General features: G+C 39.1%; 1 protein-coding gene across 1 annotated transcript in view; it reads right to left on the reverse strand.

Annotated features, from left to right (window-relative positions):
- Positions 1-14,018, reverse strand: part of ZNF512 (zinc finger protein 512) — a 30,399-nt gene extending 16,381 nt beyond the window's left edge. Inside the window, exons 1-6 of the mRNA XM_006835287.1 lie at positions 13,989-14,018; positions 13,450-13,511; positions 2,554-2,732; positions 1,237-1,332; positions 865-948; positions 5-93 (exon numbers count right to left, since the gene is read on the reverse strand). Coding sequence (XP_006835350.1) covers positions 5-93; positions 865-948; positions 1,237-1,332; positions 2,554-2,732; positions 13,450-13,511; positions 13,989-14,018 — 540 coding nt within the window. The remainder of the gene's footprint in view (positions 1-4; positions 94-864; positions 949-1,236; positions 1,333-2,553; positions 2,733-13,449; positions 13,512-13,988) is intronic.
- Between the last annotated feature and the right edge of the window lie 11 nt (positions 14,019-14,029).

The following is a 14,029-nucleotide window of genomic DNA, read 5'->3' on the forward strand; positions in this document are numbered from 1 at the left end:
CTTCTATGGTTTTCCTCCCCACTGACTGGCAGGTAGGACAGGAGACACTGCCCTTATCCATGATTTCTAAGTACCATTGCTCCTCCAAACTGCCTACAAAAGAAAGAAAGGTACACTTCATAATCTGCAATACACAGGTAATTGCAGAAACAAAAAACACAATTCCACATCTTATGAGAAGTATCATAAAAATGGTTTTCCTTCCTGACAGATAATAATAAAGAGACAGTGATGCATTTCTGAAAGCCTTTATTTCCCCATGATAAAAAACATCTGAGAATGACCCCAAAGCAAATTTCTTAAAGAACTGGACATTTTTCATAGTGGGATACAATGATGGGATAATGAGATATGTAACAACCAGGTTGTGTCTGACACTATTCAAAACGTTTTTATCTCATTTAATTTCACAACAATCCTGACAGCCTTTATTACCCTTAATTATAGACAGGGAAAAGGAGACTTGGTGGTGCAGCAGTTAAGTGCTTGGTTGCTAACAGAAAGGTTGTCAGGTTCAATCCCACATCAGCTCCTCATGGAAAGATGTGGCAGTCTGCATCTATAAAGATGACAGTTTTGGAAACCCTATGGGGCATTTCTATACTCTGTCCTATAGGGTTGCTATGATTCAGAATTGACTAAACAGCATACAACATAGACAGGAAAACTGAGGCCCGAGGAAGCAAAATAAATTGAGTAAGATCAAAAAGTTAATGAAGAACCAAAAATTAAACAAGGGTTCTCCTGACACACAAATTCATGCCCTTAGATATGTTTCAGTATATCATTCATTCTGAGACAATAACAATAATGAAATCAAAGGGAGAGAATTAGATCCAACAAAGCTTCCATCAGAAAGCATACCTGCTGCATAAGCTGGTGGCTCCTTCCGAATACGACGAGTCTGGGGCTTGGGGGTAGGCTGAATTTTAGGCCGTTGTTTTCTCCCTGATGCAAAACAGAAACTTGAAGCCAAACAGATAGCTTCTGCTAATAATTCCTAAGTGCCAAAATCGCCTCCCTCTCCTTCTCAACACCCAATGCCCTGTTCCCTGAACTAACCGACTCCCTCAAGTTATAAGAGTGAAAGTTATGAAGGCCATCCACTCTCCCCAGCAAACTAAAAAAGCTCAAAAGTCCTTCAAGGACCAAAACTTAAGGTTTCTGGCTCTTTAACAAAGAACAAAGCCAGTTACCCAAGGGGGAAAAAAAAGAAATAGCGAAGTTACTCCTTACCATAAAGCTTATGCTTCTTCTGAGGAAATTCTCGATAGTCTTCATCTTCTTCCTGCCTTGGTTTCCTTTTTCCTTTGGCTGTTACTCCACCTGACCCTAAATCCCATACAAAAAAAACAATACAGCAAAACTTTAGTATGATTTGCAAATGAACATCTGGGTCTGCATTCAAAACACCATTCAAAACACCATCAAAGGAAAACAGAGGCCTTAGAGAATGTTTCTGACAAAACCTTCAGGCAGTATGCATTTATAAGTCTTGATTTGAGGTCAACACTGAAGCAAAGAATCAAAATTGTTCAAGGTACAGGGCTAACATTACCAAGGATTCTTGAGACTATGACAAAGAATTATACTAAGAATACAGTCTCTAAACCCTTTACAGAGGAACTATAAGATTGGGAAAGAAGCTCAATTCATATGAAGAGAAACAGCCAGACACTAAATAAGATCAGAATTTCACTCTTCTAAGATAAAGGGTCCTGGTGTGGTACTGTGGGTTAATGTGCCAGAATGCAAAGGTCGGTGGTTCAAGCTCACCAGCCTCTACTCAGAAACCCTGTACAGGGTCGCTATGGGTCGGAACCAACTCAATGGCACTTAACAACAAAAACAAGATAAAGGGACAGAAGTCCTGGTATGGTACAAAGCCAGTGGTTCAAATCTACCAGTCACTCCTTGAAAACCCTAAACAGGGTTGCTATGAGTCAGAAGGAGTGCTGGTGTGACACTGTGAGCTAAAGCGCTGAACTGAAAAGTCGGTTTGAACCACAAGGTTGGTGTTCAAGCTCACCAGTCACTCTTTGCAAACTCTATACAGAGTCACTATGGGTTGAAACTGACTCAACAGCACTTAACAACAATAAATTAGTCAGAACCAACTCAATGGCATTTAACTGCAAAAAAGGATAAAGGAGCAGTTTATGAAGTTAACAGTCTGTAATGGCCTAACAATACCTTAAAAAATTTTCAATCATTAATGAGCAATACATATGATATTTAATACTTTAAGAACCTTCTACAATCACCCCCTTAACCAAAATAAATAAATAAACAAAACCCCACTGACATCAAGTCAATTTTGATTCATAGCAACTCTAGAGCGTAGCTGCTTCAGAGGGTTTCTGAAACTGTAAATTTTTACAGGCGCAGACAGCCTCATCGTTCTCCCAGGGCAGCTGGTGGATTTGAACTGCTATACTTGTGACTAGCAGCCCAACACTTAACCCATTAGGCCACCAGGGCACCTTAGAACAGCTACCTCAGATTGTTACTTTAGAGTGCTCTGTCTTTGGAATAAGACACTGATACTAATACCTTCAACATGGGAAGTAGCAGCTGGCTTGATCCGTCTCTTTTTTATGTAAGTAGATTTTCTTCGAAACGATGTTGGAAAATCACTCACTGGTTCACATGAAGAGGCAGATGAACCACTGAAGGAATCATCGTGAGGGATAGTGTACTGGAAACTATTATCCTTTATGGAGCACTGGTTCCTGTTACCAATATGATACAAACAGATATACCACAAAGAAGAGTTTGGAGTAAAGTTTCTCATCTCAGTTTTACCATAAGAAAACCAAGTTAGTTACCTGTGCAAAAAACTAAGAAGTCTGGTAAAAACAGAACCTAGGTTGTAACTGCTAAACTTGTAAACAATAACTGTAATTATTTATCTAACACAATACATATAATTATTATTATTATACTTCATTATAATCATAAGAAAATAATTAGTATATATAAATGATCACTTCACAGCCCAAAGGGGCTTTCCTTGATTAAGCTACTAAAAGAAACTAGACAAAGTAACAGGGATATTCTGTGTTCTTCAGAAGACCCCTGATCGGTAACCAGTTATGATGACCTGTGGGTAAAAGAAGGGACAACAGGTTGTTGCAACAGTATGAATATGAAAGAATGAAGTTAGAAACAAGGTTTTATAGTAGAGACAATGGGAAGTTGGCAGATTCAAAATAGCGTTTTAGAGATAGAGCTGGTAACAATCACAGAAAAACATTTGTGAAAGCATAGAGCTGAAGTAACACAGATGGTCATCCTTAGAAAAATATCTATGTAAAATGTGGTACATGCTTACATGGATATCATATTGTTAGGGTAAATCAATTTACACAGAGACATGAACATAACTGAAAAGCACAATGCTAAATGAGAAAAACAATGTCATTCCAATATATTAAAAACAAATATACAAGCAAAACAGCACTAACCGTTTCTATAAAGGCTAATATATTTAAAGGAGCTCTGGTAGCGTCGTGGCTACAAATTGGGCTGCGAACTGTAAGGTCAGCAGTTCGAATCTACCAGCTGTTCCGCGGGAGAAAGATGGGGCTTTCTGCTCCTATAAAGATTTACAGCCTCCAAAACCCTGTACAGGGTCGCTATGAGTTGGAACTGACTCCGCGGCATATAACAACAACAATATATTCAAGCTCACCAGTCACTCCTTGGAAACCCTATACAGGGTTGCTATGGGTTGGAATCGACTCGACGGCACCTAACAACAACAATATAGCCTTAAAAAATGCCTCAGTAGTATAGCTGCATGCTCAGCTACTTGCTGAAAGATTGGCAGTTCAATTCTATGCAGAGGTGTCTTGTAAGACAAGTCTGCACTCTTTCTGTAAAGACTACAGCCAAGAAAACCCTATGGGGCAGTTCTACTCTGTAACACATGGCATCACCATGCATCAAATCTATTAGATGTTCGTTTGTTTAGGCATTTATCTAGAGAAACAAAAACATTTGGCCACACAAAGACTTGTACATGAATGTTCATAGCAGCTTTATCTGTAATAGCCACAAACTGAAAATAATCCAAGTATCCATCAACAGGTAAATGACTAAACAAACTTTACAAATTATGGTACATACCCAAGTAGGGAATTTTTTTCAGTAACAAAAAGAACATACTGTTGATAAATACAACCTCAGAAAGAAATGAATAATAAAAAAAAGAGAACATACTATATTATTTCATTTATATAAAATCCTAGAACATGCGAACTACTATTCAGTGATAGAAAACATGTCAGTGGTACCTGGGGACAGGAATGGAGAGCAGAATGGATAGTAAAAGGACACAAAAGAACTTTTGGATGAGATGAAAATGTTACCTTGATTGTCTCACAAGTACATACATCAAAGCTGATCATATGGTATACTTTTGAATAAATGCAGTTTATTGTAATTCAATCATCTACATAAAGATATAAAGGGTATCAGCGCTCCTTTAGTGACAAAACCCACCATTCCAAACAATGGAAACAATTTCAACCAGAAAGATTTGATAGTACCAAGTTGCACATGACAGTTTTAGGAAATTGTCATGAAAGGGGTTGCTTCACTATAAATATAAATGTAAGATTCATATATCCCCAGATCTCGTCTCCTAACAGGCAAACCCAAAACCATTGCTGTGGAGTAGATTCCAACTCACAGTAACCACGCACGTAATAGCATTTCCAAGGCTGTAAATCTTACAGGAGGCAGAAAGTCTCATCTTTTTCCTATAAAGCAGCTGGGGGTTTGAATGGTCAACCTTGCAATTTGCAGTCTAGTGCTTATCCTATATGCCACCAGGGCTCCCTCCTTATGAATAGGCATAATCATAGGTAAAAATCAACAGTTCATATGATCAGTATGATTAACATCTTGGGGATCAAGTCAATATCATCTCCTGTGATTAGGAAATCCCTTCCTCAATGTCTCTTTTGGAGTCCTGGAGTGGCGCTGTAGGATAACCACTAGATCACCAGGTCTGTCTAAACCACAAAATTGGTGATTCAAATTCACCAGCTGCTCCTTGGAAACCCTATATAATATCGCTATGAGTCTGAACTGACTTGACAGCACGTAACATGTTTCCTATATTAAAAACAACTTTTTTCCCCCCCTAACCAATTCTGGCACCAACAACCCTCCCATGGCACTCTCAACTTTTCTGCTGTGTTCAGTAATTTGTTGCAATGGCCATCCACATCTCATGTAACACTCGCAATTATGAGGTTTATTAGGAAAATTGTTATTAATTGCTGTCAAGTCGATTACAACTCATAGCAACATTGTATAGAGTTTTGAGGAGCCGCTTGTGAGCTTGAACTGCCAACCTTGCAGTTCAAACCAAACTTGCTGACTAGCCCAATAACCTGCAGCACCACACCAGGACTCCTAAGAAAGTGGTGGTGGTTATGTACCGTGGAGTCGGTTCCGACTCATAGCGACCCTGTAGAGGGTTTCCAAGGCTGTAAATCTTTACAAGAGCAGAAAGCCTCATCTTTCTCCCACGGAACAGCTGGTAGTTTTGAACTGCTGACTTTGTGGTTCGCAGCCCAATTTGTAACCACTACGCTACTAGAGCAAGTAACAGGTTACAATTCAGGATCAGGAACATTCACAGTACAGTTCTTTAATCAAGCATATGCTCCACGGCTACTTAGCTTCTGTCCTGCTTGGGCAAGTGTCCAAAGTTCTTTTAGCTCTGTCAATTAAGTGCCTAGAGACACACCACTCCACCAGGAAGGTTGAGCTCAAAGGAGGCTTAAGTGTTTCTACTCAGTGAGTCAGGACGCCCAATGCTTTGTCTTGTGCAGGTTTCTTCGTTCTGGTGCCTGTTGCCATTGTTTCTCTGCCGCTGTTTTTCATCATCTGTCACCATCTCTGGAGTCAGCCCTCTGTCTCCTGATCAAGGGTCCAACACAAGGATCACAGATCCAAAGGACACACTCCAATTCATATATCTTCTTTTTTTGATGGCTGAGATTCTCCTCTCCTACCTTTGGAATGGTTCACTTTAGCCTAGTGGGATGGCAAAACTAACCAATTTCCAAGTTAGGCTCCATATATCTTATCTGCACGATCCCATTCAAACTAGGGTGCCACGCACCTTATTTCCATTATTAACAAGCACCTCACATTTGCATAGTCCTATACAATAACTTACACAATATGCAGATGACACAACTTTGCTTTTTGGAAATAAAGAGAACTTAAAATATTTACTGAGGAAGATGAAACATTATAAATATGGATTGTACCTCAATGTAAAGAAAACAAAAATACAACTGAACCAATAATAGTATCATGTTAACTGGAGAAAAGATTGAAGTTGTCAAAGACTTCATATTACTTGGATCCACGATCAACACTCATAGAAGCAGCAGTCAAGAAATCAAAAGATGTATTGCATTAGGCAAATCTGCTGTGTAAGATCTATTTAAAGTGTTAAAGAGTTTGAGGACTGACCCAAGTCATATATGCAAGTGAAGACTGGACAACGAATAAGGAAGATCTTAGTAGATGCATTTGCATTATGGTTTTGGAGAATATTAAAAAGTACTATGGACTGCCAGAAGAACAAACAAATCCGTGCTGGAAAAAGTACAACTGGAATGTTACTTAGATGGCAAAACTTTACATCTCGTACTTCAGACACGGTATGAGGAGTGACCAGTCCCTAGAGAAGGACATCATGCTTGGTAAACTGAAGGGTCAGTGCAAGAGGGAGACCACCAAGAAGATGGACTGGCACCAACAATGGGTTCAAACATAGCAGTTGTGAGGACCAGGCAGTGTTTCGTTCTGTTCTCCACAGGATCTCTGAGTCTGAAGTAGACGACACTTAACAACACAACAACCCCGTTGTTTGGTGGTAGTTATAAAGACTATAGCTATAATGGCCATAAGCACCATATCTTCCTTTCCATAAATATCACATGTTATAATTGTCTTAACTTTATAATACATGGCCACAATTAAGACACACTAACTTTCAGTCTCAGCTTCTGATCACAAAGACTGAAAGATTAGCTTGTTTCAACTCCATTCTGATCTACCAAGAATTTTTAGAAGCTCCTAGCTCATTCTCTAGGTGCAAATATTTGGATTTCATCAGAAAATCTATCCTTTACAGACTCCTTATATTTTACCCAGTCCTTAAATGTTAGTGATCTTTATCTCCACAGTTTCATCCTCTACCCTCTTTTCCAGTCTAACTTTTCACTACTGGTTCTCAAACTTCATAATCTCATAGGAAGCTAATTAAAAATAAGGTTTCCCAGTAGTATCAAATGTGGGTGTAAGGAGCACAGTTTGACCAAAGTAAGTACCACTAAGAAGCATACAAAGGGAAAGGATGCTTGTGCTATAAAGTATGACATACACAATTTGGCAACTACATTAACAATAACCAAAAAATAAGTGTATGGGTCACATATGTATGTATACAAGGGGTTTTCAAAACATTGGGGGAAAATGGAAAAGATAATGGAATTTTCCACAAATTTTATGAAGCTCCTTTGTATAATTATGTATGTACATATATGGAGTCCTGGTGTGACATTGGGGGTTAATGTGCTGGATTGCAGAGCAAGATAGGTGGTTTAAGCTCACCAGCCGCTCTTTAGAAATCCTATTCAGGGTCGCTAAGGGTCGGAACCAACTCCATGGCACATAATAACATGTATGTATGTATATATACACATATTCACAGGGGACCAGTTACAGACACTTTTCAAAGAACCAAACCTTGTGAGACTGATTCTCAGAGTTTAAAGGCTAAAGACCTTAGTCTTACAGCATAACTCAGTCAATCGGCATAACATAGTTCACTAGGTTCATGGTCTGCACCCTAGTAAGGTGAGAAGCATCTACAGTCTTACAAGTGTGTGAGCAACCATCTAAGAGCAATTATGGTTTCTACTGGTCACAAGCAAACCAGAAATAAGGACACTGAAGTCTCAGGGAAGAAACTAGCCTACAAGCCACAGCCTCATTTACTGAGATGAGAAGAATTAGATAGTGCCTGACTACAACTACTGATCTTTCTGATCAAGGTAACATTGGATGTTCTATCAAGATAGAACTATAGAAAAGCACAAAACTCAAATTGTTTTGTTTTTTAAATTTCTTATTGGGTGCTGGGTAAAACTCTTCACACACCAAATTGGTTTTCCATTTAACAATTCATAAACATTGTGATTCATAACACCGATTGCAATCTCCACAATGTAACAGCATTCTTCCCACTTACTCGTTTCCCCATTTCCATTCATCCTTTCCTATTCCTTCCTGCCATCTGAGCTTTACCCCTCAGCAAATGGTTGCTGTAAGGAGTGCACACCCACAGGTGCTACTGTTCACCTTACAGGCCTATCATTTGTTAAATCAAGGGGGTGAGTCCAACTGTCATATCTAAATAAGACCAAAGTCTTGGGGGCTTCACCAGTCTCTAGATTGAGTTTTGTTCCACGTCTTTCTTAAGTCTTAAGATTTTGAGTTTTGTTCCACGTCTTTCTCCCTCCCTCTCTATCCAGGACCTCCTATAGAATAATTCCTTTCAGAGTAGTCAGAGGTGGTAGTTAGGCACCCAGAACTCAGATTCTTAAAAACTCCATACTTATTGGAGCAGATGACACTAAAAGACTCCCTGAGGGCTACTGCCTTGAGAAACTATCCCGAGATCACCATTTAGCAAAATAACAAAATGGCACACAAAATAAAGGATTATTACCTGTTGAGTATGCTGGTGGTAGTGGTGGTGTGCCATGGAATTGGTTCCAACTCACAGTGACCCTGAATAGGGTTTCCAAGGCTATAAATCTTTATGGGAGCAGAACGCCTCATCTTTCTCCCACAGAACCGCTGGTAGTTTTGAACTAGGTGATCTTGAGGTTAGCAGCCCGACTCATAACCACTACGCTACCAAAGCTCCTTACCTGTGAGTATTATTGTTGTTGTTAAGTGCCGTTGAGTTGGTTCCGACCCACAGCAACCCTGTACAGGGTTTCCAAGGCTGTAAATCTTTACAGGAGCAGAAAGCCTCATCTTTCTCCCATGGAGCAGCTGGTAGTTTTGAACTGCTGGCCTTGCGGTTCGCAGCCTGATTCGTAACCACTACGCTACCAGAGCTCCTACCTGTGAGTACAGTGCTCTATTAAATAACCACCTGAGACCAGAAGATCAAAATTTACTCAAAAGCAAAGTTGAGAAGATAAAGGACAGAGAAACTAGAGTATTGGAAAAAGAACCCAATTAAAGATAATGCTAACACATTGTTGTTGTTATGTGCCGTGGAGTTGGTTCCGACTCATAGCGATCCTGCAAAGGGTTTCCGAAGTTGTAAATCTTTACGGGATCAGAAAGCCTCATCTTTCTCCCACAGAACAGATGCTAGTTTTGAACTGCTGACCTTAAAGGTTCGCAGCCCGATTCATAACCATTTCGCTACCAGAGCTCATTATACAATGTTAAATCACTATACAGCGATTTACAAGAGGGAACCTAATTTGTTGTATAAATTTTCACCGAAAGAAGTGAAATAATTGGCCCAATCCCAATGATTCTGATTCAGATAATGTATGGAAAACCATTCATCTCTACGGTTTTAATAATTATCCTACTGGCTGATGAACTCTTGTGTTATAGCTACGATTCATGTATTTTGCCAACAACATGAATTATCTTCCATTCCCCATCAGACAGGCAGTTGCAGTTACTGTGACCTGGCATGACTGAGAAGAGATGGAAAGAGGCTGGTAGAACTCTTAAGATTGTGGCTCTTGGTCACCCTTCAAGTCTGAAACTTAACTCAACACCATGGACCAATTTTCAACCAAACCATAGAGAGGTCTATAAGAGGAACAGTACATTAGCGAGGTATAATCCTTAGAATAATCAATCATATGAGACAAAAAGGACAGCATTCACCCAAGGACAAAGTTTAAAAGGGTTAGAAAAGAAAAGAGGAAAGGAAACAGGAAACACATGGAGGAAATGGGATAAGTGATGTTTCACTGAGGGAACTGAAATTCATTGTGAATTATTCAATGTAAAACTGATAATCTGTGCTGTAAACCTTCGCCCAATTCACAATAAAAAGTTTAAAAAAAAAAAAAGTTAAAGAAGCTCAACTATTACCTGCTCAACCACCATCAACAGAAATCAGATGAATGCTTCCCTAAAATTTTAAACAGCAATCCTCCCCTCATCATAAGTATTTGGTTTTGCAGGACCTGCTGTTGCTCTCTGAACACTCTCCTTCATGAAGAAAAGTTTTAAGTTTTAATCAACCAGGTGGACATCCCAACTGGACAGCCATTTCAAGAAAGTGTTTGAATGTTTTAGATGATATGACTCAAAATTTCTTCTCTACGAAGAAGCTGCTGTTACACATGGGAGCATGGTATCTTCCTCATACCCAGGGGAATCTAAGAAATGGAATTCTCCAGAAGAAATTATTTTTCAGGTACCAAAATCTAATCAGATGACTCACAGCCTTCAGTGCCATCATTAGTTAAAACATCCTGTTTTCTTCAAATGTTGCAAAACCCCTTGGGACTTCTTTTGGCTCTATTATAAATTAAGTGGATGGCTGTAATTTTTAATGTAAATATCTGATATTTTTAATGTAAATACTACCTCAAAGTCCTCAATTATAAGAGGGTCAAGATTATAGACTTCTGTATCTGTGGCACTATAGTAGGATCAGCAATGTACTTCGAACCACAAGGCCGGCAGTTCAAACATACCAGCTGCCCCTTGGAAACCCTATACAGGGTCGCTATGAGTAGGAACCGACTCCACGGCACAATTAACAATTAACATCAGCAAATGACTGAATTTTCTAATTCTTCTCCACCTACCTCTAAATGTGCTAAAGGTAAAACAGGGCAGCCCAGTGCAATTTATTCATGGATTGAGAATAAACATGAACAGAGTTAAAAACTTGTCAAATGGGTTCTGATAATGTAGTTTTTCAGTAAGCACTCAAAAGGCTTCCATTCAGGTTGTGGTCTGTCTCACTTAGGAGAATCATTTAAAGATTGATGTGGAGTTGTCCAGACTACCCTTACAGCAATTCTTAATAATTTGCTGACACTGCCAAGACAGGTGACAAGTATTTCAAGCTTCCTCAAGCTTCTAGTAAACTACCTAGAATTTCAGAAGTCTTGAGGGCACTTCTTATAAAAGATTAAAATTTACATTCAGACTATCACTAAACACTATCATCTATCAAATAACGTCCGAATGCTGTGCAAGCATCTGCAGGATATCAGAAAAGACCAACAGTTCTTAGTGTTCAAAGAATAATTAAGTAACATAAACTGTGTTCATTACACTGCTTCCTTTGTTGTTGTGGCTTTGAAAATTATACTTTGATGGGAAATATCATGGAAAAAAATTCTCAAAAACCGTCTTTTTTGTACCAATTACTTTTTATATGTGTGGTGTAATAAAGTCTTTATTCAATTTTATAGAAACAAAGCTTAGGATACTCATATACAAAATAAACCAGTCTAGGAGCCAAGCAGATTTAAAATACAAGAATTTCTTATAGCTATTTTTTTTTTATCAGTCCTCCCCATGTTCATCAATGTCTTCACAGGCAATACCTAAGAAATAATCCTATGATCACTGAATCATATATTCCATTTTTATTACAATTCAAACCTTTGCATTCCAATCACCAGTAATTACCAATACAACTTGATTGTATGCTTGATCAATTTCAGATGTTAGTAGAATTCTTCAATTTCACCATCACTGGTTTTAGTGGTTGGTGTGTAAATTTGAATAGTGGTATTAACTGGCCTGCCTTGTAGGCAATATGGATATTATCCTATCACAGACAGCATTATACTTCAAGATAGATCTTTAAATCTTTTTGATGATGAATGCAACGCCATTCCTCTTCAATTTGTCATTCCCAGCATAGTCTACCATATGACTGTCAGATTCAAAATGGCCAATACCAGTTCATTTCAGCTCACTAATGCCTAAGATATCGATCTTTATGCATTCCATTTCATTTTTGACAACTTCTAATTTTCCTAGATTCATACTTTGTACATTCCAAGTTTCGATTATTAATAGATGTTTGCCATTATTTTTCCTCATTTTGAGTTGTGCCAAACCAGGAATCCTTGTTGTTGTTGAATGTCATCAATTCAGTTGCAACACTTAGTGACCCTGTATAGGGTTTCCGAGAAGCGGCTGGTGAGCTTCAACAGCCTACCTTGCAGTTCAAACTGATCTTGCAGTCACAGTTTTAATTCTCTCCATTGAAAATTCGGAGTCCTTTGGAATTCTATGCAGGGTCGCTATCAGTGGGTTGTTACAACTCAAACTCCAGGGCACTTAACTGAGTTAAGAAAATAATGGTAAAGGTTCCCCTCCTCCCTGTTCTTTCAGAATTCACTTTAGATAACTTGTATAGGTAGAATTTTTGCTTTCTAAAATATGAAACAAGGTTGTTACCTCAAGGACCTGGCAGCCATTTCTTTTTAAAATATGGTCAAGAAAGCTCACACCTCTACCTCTCCATTTTCTGAACAATGACTAACATACCTTAGGATAGCCTGCCATAAACATACTGTATTAAAATATTAAGGAACCCTGTTGTTAAAGCACTTGAGTGCCAACCAAAAGGTCAGTTGCTAGAACCCACCAGCCACTCTGACAGAAAATTGAGTCTGCGTCCAGAAAAATTTACAACCTTCTAAACACTATGGAAAGGAGCTCTGGTAGCATAGTGGTTACGAATCAGGCTGTGAACCCCAGGATCAGCAGTTCGAACTACCAGCTGTTCTGCGGGAGAAAGATGAGGCTTTCTGCTCCCATAAAGATTTACAGCCTCGGAAACCCTGCACAGGGTCGCTATGGGTCCAAACTGTACTCAATGGCACTTAACAACAAACACTATGGAGGAGTCCTGGGGGCAGTTCTACTAGGTCCTATAGGGTCACTAGGAGTGGGAAACCACAAAGCGGCAATGGGTTTTGGATTTGGTTTTTCCGTTATAGAAAATTAGCGATTTTATCTTAAACATGAATGTAACGAGCTGTATCAACAACTACATAAAAGGATAAGATTTCTGTTTTATCCTTTAGATGACTGTGGGGCATCACATTCTGTTTTAATGCTTATTTAATAATTAAACTTTTCCTTCTCTTCTATTTTTGAGAAGATGTTTTCTGAATTGGGAGTAGATTTCGTTTTTGGTAATTTTTTTGTTAACAGTCACTAGCCACAGGTGGCTATGTAAATTTCAATTAATTACGAATAAAATGTAAAATTCCGTTTCTAAGCCAGATTTCAAGTACTCAAGACACACACATTTTCATCATCACAGGTAGTTCTGTAGAATAGTGTTGGTGAAACAATTATAAATGGACTTCACAACACCTCACTTACTTCTTAGTCCCAACGATCTTCCCCGAGCTCCTCTGCTGCTTAAACGAAGTGCGTCCCGGAGTCTAGCAAAGCACAAGTGAGCAAAATACAAGTAAGTGCTAGGGTTCTCTGAACCTTGACCACAAAAAGTGCCCAGGAAATCGTTATCTCTCACGGAGTAACTACCGCAAACGGAAAAAGCAATACTTTTAAGGAAAAGTATACCTGTTACTAATATAGTAAAGGGAATGTAACAATAGCAAAGTCTTCACCTCCCTTCTTCGTCTCTAGAAGAGAGGCGTAAAAGAGGCAGACGGGTGAGGGCGGCATTGGGGATTAACAACAATAAAACTAACGGCAATCTGGCAAGAAAGTGAAGCCTAGGAGGTGGGGGGCAGCATAAAGTAAAAAAAGAGGACAGGTAGACATGACCTAGAAGGGTGGGGCCTACGACGGGTTCTGAAAAAACCAACTCTGGGCATGGGACAAAAGCGAGGGGCCGCGTGCTCTGGGTTCGATAGTGCAACCCCCAAAGCATAGGATCAAACCAAGAAACTCACAGCGTGTACTGCACCGAATTTGGAAGCCATCACTCCCTCTC

This window comes from Chrysochloris asiatica, unplaced genomic scaffold (assembly GCF_000296735.1).
Source record: "Chrysochloris asiatica unplaced genomic scaffold, ChrAsi1.0 scaffold00016, whole genome shotgun sequence".
Taxonomy (NCBI): domain Eukaryota; kingdom Metazoa; phylum Chordata; class Mammalia; order Afrosoricida; family Chrysochloridae; genus Chrysochloris; species Chrysochloris asiatica.